The following is a 12,983-nucleotide window of genomic DNA, read 5'->3' as shown; positions in this document are numbered from 1 at the left end:
AAAAAAAAAGATTAAAAGGATAGATTTGATGCTAACCATTCAATGGTGGTTTTACTGTGGCTGGTCAACTTAATTCATTTGTTATATTGCAAGATTACAAGCCTATATACTTTCAAATGACATAAATAATTAATATATTAAAAAAATAGATTCAATATTACACCATGGCCAGGGAAAATACAGGCATGTAATAGATTGATATCTAATTAGTGAAGGAAGACGAAAACGACAGATCAGGGACAAGGCTAGTCTTGAGTCTTGACCCACAAAGATACCCTAATTAAGCTTTCATGATTACGAATCTATATGATAATGAACCCTATTAAGAAAAGTTAATATATACTTAACCATCAATGTACAATTATATTTACGCACACATTTAATTATATGCATAGACAGCATAGTTGATTAAGTGCACTATTTGCATAATTATGAAACATTAACCAAACGTTAATAGTTTAAGTTAACAATGGTCTAGCCCTGCCGTGGGTTGGTCTAGAAAAATATGAGGTATTTATTTGGGGGCACGGATATGTAATTTGCTACAACATCAAACTAAAGTATACAATTATATTCAATGTTCTAAAATACGGACTATTCGGCCATATATACGGTGAGTATACGGTAAACGGTGACCCACTGTACCGTTTATAGTCTATTCGTTTTAATATATGCGGGTTGGTCTAATTCGCTTATTTATACGGCGTATATACGATCGATTATACGGTTAGCTCATAGACGTCCGTATTTTGTTTTTTTTAAACCTTCATTCAAGATATAAAACGAAACCTATAAATTGAAGAAACCCTAAGCATTATTCGTTTTCTACTGCCGTGACACTTTTCTCAAACTTCATTCTATATTTAGAGAGTCTTCAGGTTTTCTTTACTCCTCTTCTCTTGTTTTGATTATATGATCTTTTTCTTTTTTGCTTTATCATGTCTATAGTATCGTTGTTGTCTCGTTGATTATAGAACTATAATACTTAACATCGTTAAAATAAGTTTGAGTTTTGAATTTTGATACTACAAGTCGACGGGGAAGAAGAACTTGAAGATTAAAATTGGTTTATTTTTCTGTTTACGTTTTGCTATTTCAATTATTGAGTTTTAGACTACTTGGTTTGACAATTTCATAAGTATTTTTGACAATTTAAGGTTGATATACTATTGGTTTGACAATTTCATGAGTATTTTTGCAGAGATTTTAATATTTATTTTGTTCTTCTATTATATATATATATATATTTTTTATATAATATATTTATAATTATTCATATCTATATATATTTTTGGTAAAATATATTTACCGTATATATCCCATATATACAGCCGCGTGTACAACTATACGTTAAACGGTGGTGCACCGTCCCACTAGCGCCTAGCGTATTTTAGAACATTGGTTATATTAAATAATAACCTGAAAATCTAGTAACAATAATAAGACTTTTCTTTAATTTTATTTTGTTATAAAGGCTTATAATTTTTTTTTCCTGCTAACTGAATTATTATTATTTTGTATAATTTTGTAAACATAAATTCTGACTGATACAAATATATAAGTGCAACCAAAAAGATAAGTACGAATAATATTTAAATATAGTGTGTGTTATTGATATAAAAGCAATACTATTTATGCAGTATTGACAAATTCAGAATAACCAGACTCCCAACATTTTAAAATTCTGAACTACATAAAGCACTAGACTATAGATCTAGTGACTGATATATCTAGTGACTGGATAGACCAAAAAGATGATTTGCATATGGTGAAAAAATGTAATTAAAAATTGTTTGATTGTACAACTTTTCGCAAGTCCTTCTTATCACTAAACCAGTTTATCTGAACATTTCCCTAACTTATTTTACTTCGTGGTGAAGGTAAAACTGATATGATTGTAGTATTTTATTATTGATAAATCGCTTAAAGCAAATCAAGGTCTTTTGGTTGTCTCTACTCTCTAGAACGTCTTTAATTTATTTATTAGACCTTGTAAATCATATGGAAAATGTACATAAAATATATACACACATACAGTATATATAATATTTATATTTTAGATATAATTCGACAGAGAGAACCTTATAGGCGAAGAAATGTCACTCCACTCAAACCCTAAAAAGAGAATCACAACAAAATCAATAATATATATATATATATATATATATATATATACACACAAATAAACAATGCATGAGAGTGGGAAATATATATAAAAAGAAATAAAGCGTGAGAACATGACCCATGTTTAGAAAAGCATTATGTTCTTACTTTATCTTTGTGCTCATTCTCTATCATCATCTTCTCTCTAAACCTCTACTCTTCTCTCTTTCCCTTTTGGTTCTGTGCTCTCCCTCACATCTTCTTTAGCCTTTGGTTCCCTTCTTTCGTTTTTATTTTGATTCTCCCACCATTTTTGTTCTTTTGAGTTTTAAAGATCCATCAAACTTTATTAAAGAAAGAAGAACAAAGAGATAAAAGGGAAGAAGAACAATGGTTTTCTCATCCGTCTCAAGCTTTTTAGATCCACCAATTAATTGGCCACAGGTTCTTTTGATCTTCCATTACCTAATCCTCTCTTTCTTTACTTTCTTTTTGTGTGATTTTTACCTCTCTTAAATTCTCCATTGATTGTTTTGATTCTTATATTAATAATTTTGATTCATTTTTCTAAAAGATATATTCCTATTCTCATCTTCATTCATCTTTACTCTCTTCTTTTTTCAAAGTTCCAAAACATATCATGGTATTTCTTGCTTTATAATCTCACCTATATCTAGACCAATTACATACTATATTTTCTTGTACGATAAAAATATCAAAATGATTTGACAATTATTATATATAAAAAATTAATAGAAAACCAAAGATTGATTTAATTTTGAAGTTTATGGTTCTTCTTTCTTGTACTATATATGTGATTGATTTTTTTTTTTGATGTTTGCAGACTACGAATTCGAATAATCATCCTCATCATCTTCAGCTACAAGAAAATGGAAGTTTAGTTAGTGGCCACCACCAGGTACTCTCTCACCACTTCCCACAAAACCCTAACCCTAACCACCACCATGTTGATACCACAGCCGCCACCAGCGTTGATCCGGGAGGTCTCAATGGCCAGGCGGCTGAGAGAGCAAGGCTAGCTAAGAACTCTCAGCAGCCGGAAGGAGCCTTAAAGTGCCCTCGATGCGACTCAGCCAATACTAAGTTCTGTTACTTCAACAACTACAACCTCACGCAGCCACGTCACTTCTGCAAGGCTTGCCGCCGCTACTGGACACGTGGTGGTGCCTTGAGGAACGTACCTGTCGGTGGTGGCTGCCGGAGGAATAAAAAGGGTAAATCCGGAAATTCAAAGTCTTCATCCTCCTCATCCCAGAACAAGCCATCAACGTCTATGGTCAACGTTACAAGCCCTACGGCTACTAGTAATGTCCAGCACCAAACAAATACCCAATTCCCATTTTTGCCCACTCTACAAAACCTCACTCAACTCGGTGGTATCGGTTTAAACTTATCCCCCATTAATGGAAATAATGGTGGAAATGGTAACACTAGCTCAGGTTACTTGAATGATTTAGGTTTTTATCATGGTGGCAACACTTCAGGTCCGGTCATGGGTAACAACAACAACAACAACAACAACAACAGCAACAACGGGAATAACATAATGACTTCTCTTGGATCAGCAAACCACTTTGCTTTGTTCGATCGAACCATGGGATTATATAATTTCCCTAACGAGGGCAATATGGGATTATCTTCTAATGGAGCTACTAGGGTTTCGCAAACTGCTCCGGTGAAAATGGAAGACAACCATTTGGGTAATATAAGCCGGCCGGCTTCGGGTTTGACATCTCCGGGGAATCAATCCAATCAATATTGGACAGGACAGGGTCTCCCCGGTTCTTCTTCAACCGATTATCACCAGCACCTTATGTGAGTGTTACTTTGCCGTCGGATCATCCATGGACCTCGTTAACGGTCCAATGCATATGGAAAAACTATAAGGTATATTAGAATGGGTTTGTTATAGTGATCATTGGGTGCATATAGAATCAGGTGCACAAAGAAATATTATTCGTATTGTGTGATTATGAGAACTTGTTAGTCGTGTGAGTGTCTGTCGAGTTTGTGTTTATTGATCAATTCGTATTCTTCACTTGGATATTCATAAAATAATACTAACTTTTTGTATGTTCTTATATATTTATTTTTTTCTGCTGAATATGTGTTTTCTTCTTCTTTCTGGCTATATATATGGGTTTGGTTTCTAAGTTCTAGCTAGGAGTACGTGAGAAAAGCGAGCCAACCAGCATAATTATAAAGGATTTTTATCATTCACTGCTTTCTTTTTTCAAAGTTTATATAGTGAATAATTTTACGGGACCAATCTTATAGGATAGTGCATAAAGTAAAAGAGTGTTACAGACTGACGAATTTAATCATACAATTCCGTGTCACTCTAGAGATAGTAAAGTTTTAAAAATTACCAAAAAGCTTTATATTTCTCACATTTTTAGGAGCTTTTCCTTTTTCTTTTTCAGTCCTTAATAAAGATCTGTGCATATGAAGATATGCATGTTATACGTACCACGTTATAATGTTTACTTTCCAGTATTAAGATTCCGTACGTACATACCTTTTTAAAAAAGACTAAAAAAATAACCCTTACTTATCATTTTAACTGTGAATACTGAATAACGTAAATTTAGGATTTATTTCACATATATGTATTCTGGAAATTCATGGATTCTTTTTAGGTTTAATTATATAAATTACCTCACTATATACTCTGCAAAAATGTCACCACTTCATTTTTGCAAATACGTACTTATTCTATTCTGTCGAAAGTTTTTGTCAAAAAATAGTTGTCTATTTGTTATTTCTTAGTCATGTACATGCATGCCAGCAATAGTTGCCACTGTCGAATTAGTACTCTAATTTCCAAACCACCTCAATATCAAGGTTATATCGTGTTTTGGCTTAATGAGTTCAAATGAGTTACGTCTTTATCATCGCCTTAACAATTCTCGCAACATCCTTGTAATAATTGCTTGGGTTTTGACCTTTTCTAGCTCTAAATCTTCTTGCTATGTCTCTTCATAACTCAATTAATGCTTAATTTACAGTTAATTTGTTATTCTGGCTCTGATTGGTACAAGACTTTTAAGATTTAAAAAAAATTAAAGCCTTCACAGCTATTTATTTGCCAGTCATACTTTTTTTTACTTTTATTTATTTTAAAGCTTTGTAAATCACTTTTTTTTATTTTCTTTCTATGTTTTCTCAGATTTTTTAAAGCGTCAAAACGAGGTCTTAAAATTAAACAAATATAAAACTGAATTGAATGATTGAATTGTGTTGAGTTGTATTGTAGAGGTTTGTCTCAGCCTATCAAAGAAGCTTCTAGCTAAAGAAGAAGACTTGAGGTCATATTGATTAGTTGAGATCAAAAGACAGGATCTTGGTTTCTAGTGCTGCAGATGTTCTCAAACTTGGAAATGAGATCTTCTTAAGGACATAAAGATCTTTTTCTATTTCTGTGTGATATTATTGGAATCTGCTTTTGAAGTTGGCTGTTTGCAGAGTTATCTTTCTCGATATGTGTTGGGGATTTGGTCATAACTTCCAAACCATAAACCCAAACCATGGTCTGCTTTCACCTATGACTCTCTATCTCTGATGTTGATCTTGCTACTAAGTTACAGAATTTTCTGGGTTGAATTGCTGCTTCGTCGATGTCGTGTATCAAGGATGGTTAACAAGTTTTTATGAAAGATACATCAAGGTCTTTGAAGTCTACAAAGAGTCAAGGTCTGTGTTCTGTTGATTGTGTGTTTCCTGTGGAACAGTTCTTGGTTGAAACACATAATCAACATCAGGGAGAAAAGCTAACTCATAGTGATAAAAGTATGAGATATGAAGAATAAGTTATGAGTTTGATGGAGTTGCAGTTTCATGAAGCTGGTTTCTTGTCTAACTTTGCCTCTGAGTTTGACTTTGCTATAGGCCTCAGATCTATGCATTGAAAGATGTCTTGAAATCTTGAAAGCAAGATCTTTTCAGCGATATAAAGGTATCCTTCTGATTCTGTGTCATTTGATGGGAAATTGTTCCCAAAGTTAGCTGTTCGCAGGTTTAACCATTTTGGATCTGCTTTGGAAAATTGTTCTTAACTTTCAATATCTAAACCCAAATTGTGATCCGCTTTCTCTTGTGGCCTCACATTGTTGTCCTTAATCATCCCACAACATTTTGGAATTTTCTGGGCTGTTTTGTTATTTCGTATATGCTCTGCATCAAGGCTGGAGAAGAAGCTCAAATCAAGACCTCATGGTTGGAAAAAGAAATAGAAGTTCTTAATGTTCCTAGGTCTGGTAATCACAATCAAAGTATTATGATCCATCAGTAAGTAATACGAAGTTGATTGTGAAGAAGTGTGGAAAGTCATCTGATCTGAAGGTGAATATCTTGCACCAAAGTCTGAAGTGTTCAAGGCAGACATTCACCTCTATGTCACTACCTCAGAGCTATGTCAATGTAAGTAAAATCTTCGGCGTGATGGAATATGATTACAAGGAATTAATATCTGCTGGGAGTTATTGTCACGAGAGAAGTGGTACTATGAAGATGTGAAACCCATATTTTTCTGTTGAAAATGGAGGTTTTAATGAGGAATGTCCTTAAAGCTCTTATCAGATGTTATTGGTTTTGTTCTCTGTTGTGCCTTGTATTGGTTGGGATTGTGTACAAGTAAGTTGTTGCAGAATATTCAAGAAGACCTCTGGGTGTTGGAAGAGAAGAGTAAGAGCGCTCGATTATTAAAGTTTAAGAGAAGGATTCACTTTCACTAGTAGTATAAGATGGTCGGGATCAATCTGAGGTAGAATACTCAGAGTTGTGTAACTCCGGTTCAGTTCTGCAAGGTTAGCGTAAGTGAGGTCTGCAAGGAGATGTTGTTCGAAATCAATCTGAGGTAGAATACTCAGAGTTGAGTAAAACCGATTAAGTTGTAACCCAGGAAGCTGAAGTGTCTTGTCAGTGAAAGTTGGGACATCGCTTTTGAAATTCAAGAAATTGTTGCTGCTCTAGTTTTTAAATCTGAGGATTGTTTATGAGGTTCTTCTTTTGTGTGTTGAAGAAGGATGTTCCAAATACTGAAACAACAACTGCTTCAGAAGCTGCAATCGTCTATCTTATTCACTGGTTCACTGTTGGGATCAAAAGATGTTGTTTAAAGGTTGCCTCAAGGTATATTCATCTGGATTTATCTCAACGTTACTCTTAAGGTGAAGAATATTTTTATGGTCATGATGTCTTTTCGGTGTTGCAAGCAACTAGTGTGTGTGTGTGGTTCTGTACCAAATCTCTGGTCTGTATATTGCTTGAGGTTCAGGAGAAGTTTCAAGAAAAGCATGGGTGAGATATGTATTGTAACTGGTTGATTTGGAAGATACCTCTACTTCATGAAGTACAGTATATGGATCTCTGATCTGCCTTAGTAAAGAAGAGCGTCTTGAAGCCTATATTTGCAAGGATGAAAAACAGTTTTCGATTAAGACTACTTAAACAAGCTAGTCTACAGAAGCAAAGACAGAAGTTGAGGCTATTCAGTCAGTGCTACATTTCACAAGATCATCATGGTTCGAGAGAATTGTCTATGTTTCCGCTGCGACTACAAAGGTATTATTTCGATGATCATGTTATTGCTTCTGATCAGTTTTGCTTCCCATTGTTCAAAGGCTGCGATTTGAAATGAAGCACCATGCTTGCTAGTGCTAATGAGGTTATGATTGAGTTAAGAGTCATCAGGTTCTCAAAGAGGATTTTAAGATGTTCTCACAGTTGTGTTCTCAAAGAAGTGTTCTCACAGTTGTGTTCTCAAGGAAGTGTTCTCGGCTCAGAACTAGTTTGTGTATCATCTTCAGAAATTAGCTGTCCTGTGCGTACGGCATGCTTTGATCCTGATTCTATAGGCGACAGCGGTACATTTCTGAAGATGGGTTAACTAGTTCTGAGCTACTCTCATATGTGTCATTGTAACCAAGTAATCATTGTCAATGGTTTGATGGCTGATAAAAACTTTTTTTTTTATCTCTCTCATTATACTTAAAAGCTCTCCAAAAGTTTATATATAAATTTTACATAAATTATTTTTACACATTAATTATTCTTATTTTTTTCTCCTTCTTTTAAGATCCATTTCAATAATAATTATTTTTATTTTCATTCTCCTCAGTTTAATATATTTTAATAATAAAAATAACAGCTTCAGTTTTAAAGTATTTGTTACCACCAACCAAATTTTAACAGTTAAAGTTTCTACAGTCAAAGCATCTACAACCAAATTCTTTACAACTAAAATTTTAAAGTTAAAGTCTTTACAGCCATAAGTAATAGCCGTTACCAATCAGGGCCATAATTAGTAACATGTGATTTGGCTGAAAAAACCACCATATACCCAAATCCACTCCTAATAACGCCTAAACATGATGATAATGATCAGTTAGTTGCCTTCAAAATTTAAATGCCTATATATGTATAAATTCGGGTTCATCAATTATATGTTTCAAATATACATGCAACTCAAAAGGACTGTACATTTTTTAAATTTTCTGAACATATATATAATCCATAACTAGCTAGACTGAATAAAATTAAGTGATCAATCTAAACAATTCTTATTTGAGCATTATGTGTGTTATCACCATTGTGCATTTCCCTAAGCAAAAGACTCACAATGCCTTTCAACACCGATATAAAGCCTAATTAATGCTATATAGCATATGTATAGTTATCTACAAATAACTGTATATACTTTTTAATTATTTATACTATAACTCTATATATATATATGTATCAAATTAACTAAATGTGTTTTAAAATTCGGAAAAGTAAAAAAAAAAAAATTATGTATATTGCAATTACTTTGTTTAATCTTGACATTTTCTATATTTTAAATTATTTTGACATTATTTTATAAATCATATATAATAAACAAGATATTTGGCGACTATCTAAATTTTAGCGACTATCTAAATTTTAGCAGATATCTAGTCATTTTCTGAACGATACATATCAAAATTATATATATGGACGAAGCAAAATGGATCACAAATAACACAAAAAATCAAGACTAACTTTTCATCCAAAGCTTATTTTTTTGCACGGATGTTATGAGATTTTTTTTTTTATTGATCTTATTATAAATTATATTTTACACATAGATAGAAAATAAAATGTATCCTGAAAAGAAATTCTAGAAACTCTCTATGCTTGCATTTCTTCCATCTCGCTAGTCTTCACTCTTCATCATGCATTACCACCACATAAACCATGTTAATTTCACCATACACACACACACATTCATAATACATAGAGCCCTTTTTTTTGGGTGCAAACCATAGCACATAAGCCTTAGATACGTAAAATTATATATATAGAGAGAGAGAGGTAGAGAGAGAGTTACCTCGAATATGAAGTAGAGGTTATAGGTGGAATATGTTTGCATATATGATCCACACAGTTTTTGTAGCAATGCGGATCGCTAACACTGCTGTAACATACTAAGTAACATTGCCTTTCACATGGATCTCTTCTTGCTTCTCCTCCAAAGGCACCAATCACCACCAAAATCAAAACCATCAAAACACTCCACTTGTTCTCCATATCTCTCTTTTTAATCAATTTATTTTGCTTCAAAACTTATATGTATATATTTCATTTCATGAAAGCTTTCTCTATATATAAATATGAAATGACTAATTACTTTGATGATGACCCTTAATTATGGAAAGCCTTCTCTTTGTGAAGTATTCAAACTTTTACTTTGACTCTACAAAAATGCATAAATTATAAAAATAACTTTGACTAATTTTGTATAAAGTGACAGAAATTAAATTATTCAACCAAAGAGAAACAAGTCAAATGAAATATGGATTTTTGTCAAATATGCCATATTTCTCAAAAAAACTTTCCACATGTGCCATATTGTTTTCAGTTTTTCAAAAATGTCATATTTGGCATTATGGCATAAACTGTTATCCACAAAAATGAGAAAAAAAACAAGCCAAAAAGGTCTACAAGAGGTTAAAATTGTCCACGAGGATTAAAGTTGTCCACCGAAAGTGTTAAAGTTATCCAAAAAGGTTAAAGTTGTCCACCTAAAAGATTAAAATTGTTTAAAAAAATTAAAGTTGTCTATCAAAAGGGTTAAAGTTGTCTACCAAACTAAATTGTCCACAAATTGCCATCAGTATGACACATTTGAAAATATTTAATCGATTATGGTAGATCTAAAAAGAAAAAATACTGTTCATGCCACATTTTGTAGTTTTTTCAATCAAATACCTATACCAAAAAAAAAAAATACCTATACCAAACAACATAAACAGATATAGACTATTTTTTATTAAATAATTTTATTGGATTTTTTTTTTTGCTATTATGACGTCTCATATTGTGTATTTTCAATGTTAGACTTCGATCTCTCTTACACGCAACTGCTTCAAATCTGAATAATTTTTTTTCAAATATACATTGACTACTTAAATTAAAGAAATATAATTGAATATTGTGTTCCTTAGACTTATTCTCTTGTCTCAAAAACTTAATTTTAGCCTGTAATATAAGAAATAAGTTGATAAATGTTTTAAATTTTTCGTCAAAAGAAAACTACTAAACATTTTCAGGCTGTGTTCTTCTATGGAGAGACCTGTAAGCTTTGACGTAACGGACTATGACCCCGACGAGAACGAGTGGGGGATCATCAGCGATACAATAATACCTTATAGCGGTCATATGAGCGGACCATCCTCACCAAACTACCAAACTCCATCCATAAATAACTCCGAAGCATTGTCTAGACGAAGATGTATAAGAGAAGATGTGATTGACAAATGTGAATTCTGGGGTCAAATAAACGATCAAAACTTCGATTCCAGGCTTATGATGATTCTTGACATGTAAGCTTTTCGGTTATTTCGATTTTGTATCTTCTTGGAATGAATGTAAAGTTGAAACAAAATAGCTAATGATTTGCAGTGCTGATAAAGATGGAGATGGTAGATTAACACAAGACGAAGTTAGACAAGTAAGAAGATGGTTTTACAGGGTAAATATCTTATGAATGATTTTGACTTTTGATCAATCTTAACAATTTTGTCTTGACAGTTTATTAGTCTTATAGCGTCTGCTAACAAACATGTTCACCATTGAGAACAAAGCTGATGAATATGCAGCACGGATTATGGAAGAGTTTGATTCAGATGAATATACATCACGGTAAAGTTTTTGTGTACGCTCCAATTTGCATCATAGTATCTCAAGAACTTGGAACTTTTGTAATGATTTTGAAACAGTTGGAAGGTTTTAAGATGCTGCTTGAAGAACTAGAAACAAAGTGTGTAACAACAAGTACCGATGAAACAGAAAAGCCTACGATGCTTAACCGGAATCCAATAAAGAAATGGTACAACTTACTGAAGAAATAACCATCTACGGAGACGAAATAGTGAAAACAAAAAAGATTACAAACATCATTTGTAGATGAGTGTTTTGATATTAAAATTTGAGCAGATTGTGAATGTAAAAGTGAACCTTGATTACAGCAACATAAGCATAGCTGCAAATTACTATAGCTCCTCCTCCTATAGACTTATCTAGAAGTAATGAAGTGGGTTTTAAGAGGCAACTTCGATGCTGCTATTTTAATAGCTTTCCTGGCTATTAACTCGGATACACCACCCATTTCGTAAATAACTTTACCTGGTTTAACCACAGCTACCCAAAACGCTGGGGCTCCTTTCCCACGACCCATACGCGTCTCAGTTGGTCTTGCCGTAACTGATTTGTCAGCAAATATACGTACTAGGACTTTTTGACCGCGTTGTATATGTTGTATCATTGCTCGTCGCCCAGCTTCTATTTGTCTAGATGTGATCCAACCGGGTTCAAGTGTTTGAAGAGCATAGCTACCAGTAAGATTCCCACAGGGAGCTATTCCTCTACTAAATCTTCCTCGATGGTGTTTCTGAAACTTTGATCTTTTCGGGAAATGGTTGACCGAAGTCTTTGCTCTTTTCGGGGTACTGCTGACCGAAGTCTTTGTTTTTTTCGGGGTATTGCTGACCGAACTCTTTGTTTTTTTCGGGGTATCGCTGACCGAACTCTTTGTACTTTTCGGGTTATTATCGCTGACCGAACTCTTGTGGATCTCTCTGACACGATTCACTGTTGCTGGAATTGTGAACCTGGAGTGCCATGTTCCAAGAACCTAACCCAAAAAGTGAATGTTAAAACACAGGCACACAAACCTTCAACTTCTATTTCTTGAAAACGTTATAAAGTGTTTTCATTGCTAAGTTGTTAAAAAGCATCTTCAAGAGTACTCTGCACATTCATTGTCACGCTTTATGAATATTAAAAATGTCTTCCGAGAGTACTGTAACCTTTGAACTAACCATTGCACGTTTAGCTATCATTAATTGCGAGTTCGTTAAACAGTAATCCGACAAATCAAATAGCTGAATGAATCAGAAAAATCAGAGAACTAAAATGGCTAATGAATCAGACGAAAAAAAAACCCACATTTCAAACAGTAAATTTAATCCGACAAATGAATCGAATAGGTAATGAATTCGAACAACCAACCCACCTTCTTGGGATTGATGTTGTCAAAAGTGACGGGAAGAGAGGAAGTGGCAACAGAAAGAGGAACAGGAACAGGGTGAGAGAGAGATGGAACAAGAGTGAGAAAGCGTCGGCTAATTATCTGATGACGAGTTTGTTCCAGGACGCGGCCGGACAAGAATCTCTGCATCTTGAGGCAATCAGATCTGTGTAGGACTAGGATGTGCGTGCTGCTCAAGCCCAAGAGATGAAGGCGTCCTTCTTCTAAACCCGCAGCGATTTTTTTGCATTTATTATTTGTCTTGTTTTTTTTTTCAATATTATTTGTCTTGTTTATCACGGCAAAATAA

At 33.6% G+C, this 12,983-nt stretch overlaps 2 protein-coding genes across 3 annotated transcripts; one reads left to right on the top strand and one right to left on the bottom strand.

Moving 5' to 3' along the window:
* On the top strand, positions 2,248–8,095 carry LOC104750014 (dof zinc finger protein DOF2.2-like). Of its 2 annotated transcripts, none has more exons than XM_010471743.2 (2): positions 2,248–2,547; positions 2,948–8,095. In XM_010471743.2, exons 1-2 carry the CDS (start codon positions 2,494–2,496, stop codon positions 3,941–3,943), a joined length of 1,050 nt encoding a protein of 349 aa, XP_010470045.1. In that variant the 5' UTR covers positions 2,248–2,493; the 3' UTR covers positions 3,944–8,095. The 2 variants fall into 2 exon arrangements, with proteins under 2 accessions (XP_010470045.1, XP_010470047.1); XM_010471745.2 differs by lacking the exon at positions 2,248–2,547 and adding an exon at positions 2,574–2,746.
* LOC109129584 (50S ribosomal protein L16, chloroplastic-like) lies at positions 11,369–12,912 on the bottom strand. The gene is made up of 2 exons (XM_019238012.1): positions 12,659–12,912; positions 11,369–12,277 (listed from the first exon to the last, which is right to left on the bottom strand). Exons 1-2 carry the CDS (start codon positions 12,821–12,823, stop codon positions 11,660–11,662), a joined length of 783 nt encoding a protein of 260 aa, XP_019093557.1. The 5' UTR covers positions 12,824–12,912; the 3' UTR covers positions 11,369–11,659.

This window comes from Camelina sativa, chromosome 16 (genome assembly GCF_000633955.1).
Source record: "Camelina sativa cultivar DH55 chromosome 16, Cs, whole genome shotgun sequence".
Classification (NCBI taxonomy): Eukaryota; Viridiplantae; Streptophyta; class Magnoliopsida; order Brassicales; family Brassicaceae; genus Camelina; species Camelina sativa.
This window is presented reverse-complemented; position numbering and strand designations above follow the sequence as displayed.

What these genes read in the sequence shown, in the direction of transcription:
- LOC104750014 (XM_010471743.2), top strand. Translation starts at nt 2,494, where the DNA reads ATGGTTTTCTCATCCGTCTCAAGCTTTTTAGATCCACCAATTAATTGG. An exon ending in CACCAATTAATTGGCCACAG is followed by an intron (nt 2,548 to 2,947) that starts GTTCTTTTGATC and finishes TGATGTTTGCAG; the next exon opens with ACTACGAATTCGAATAATCA.
- LOC109129584 (XM_019238012.1), bottom strand. Translation starts at nt 12,823, where the DNA reads ATGCAGAGATTCTTGTCCGGCCGCGTCCTGGAACAAACTCGTCATCAG. An exon ending in ACAACATCAATCCCAAGAAG is followed by an intron (nt 12,278 to 12,658) that starts GTGGGTTGGTTG and finishes TTTTTGGGTTAG; the next exon opens with GTTCTTGGAACATGGCACTC.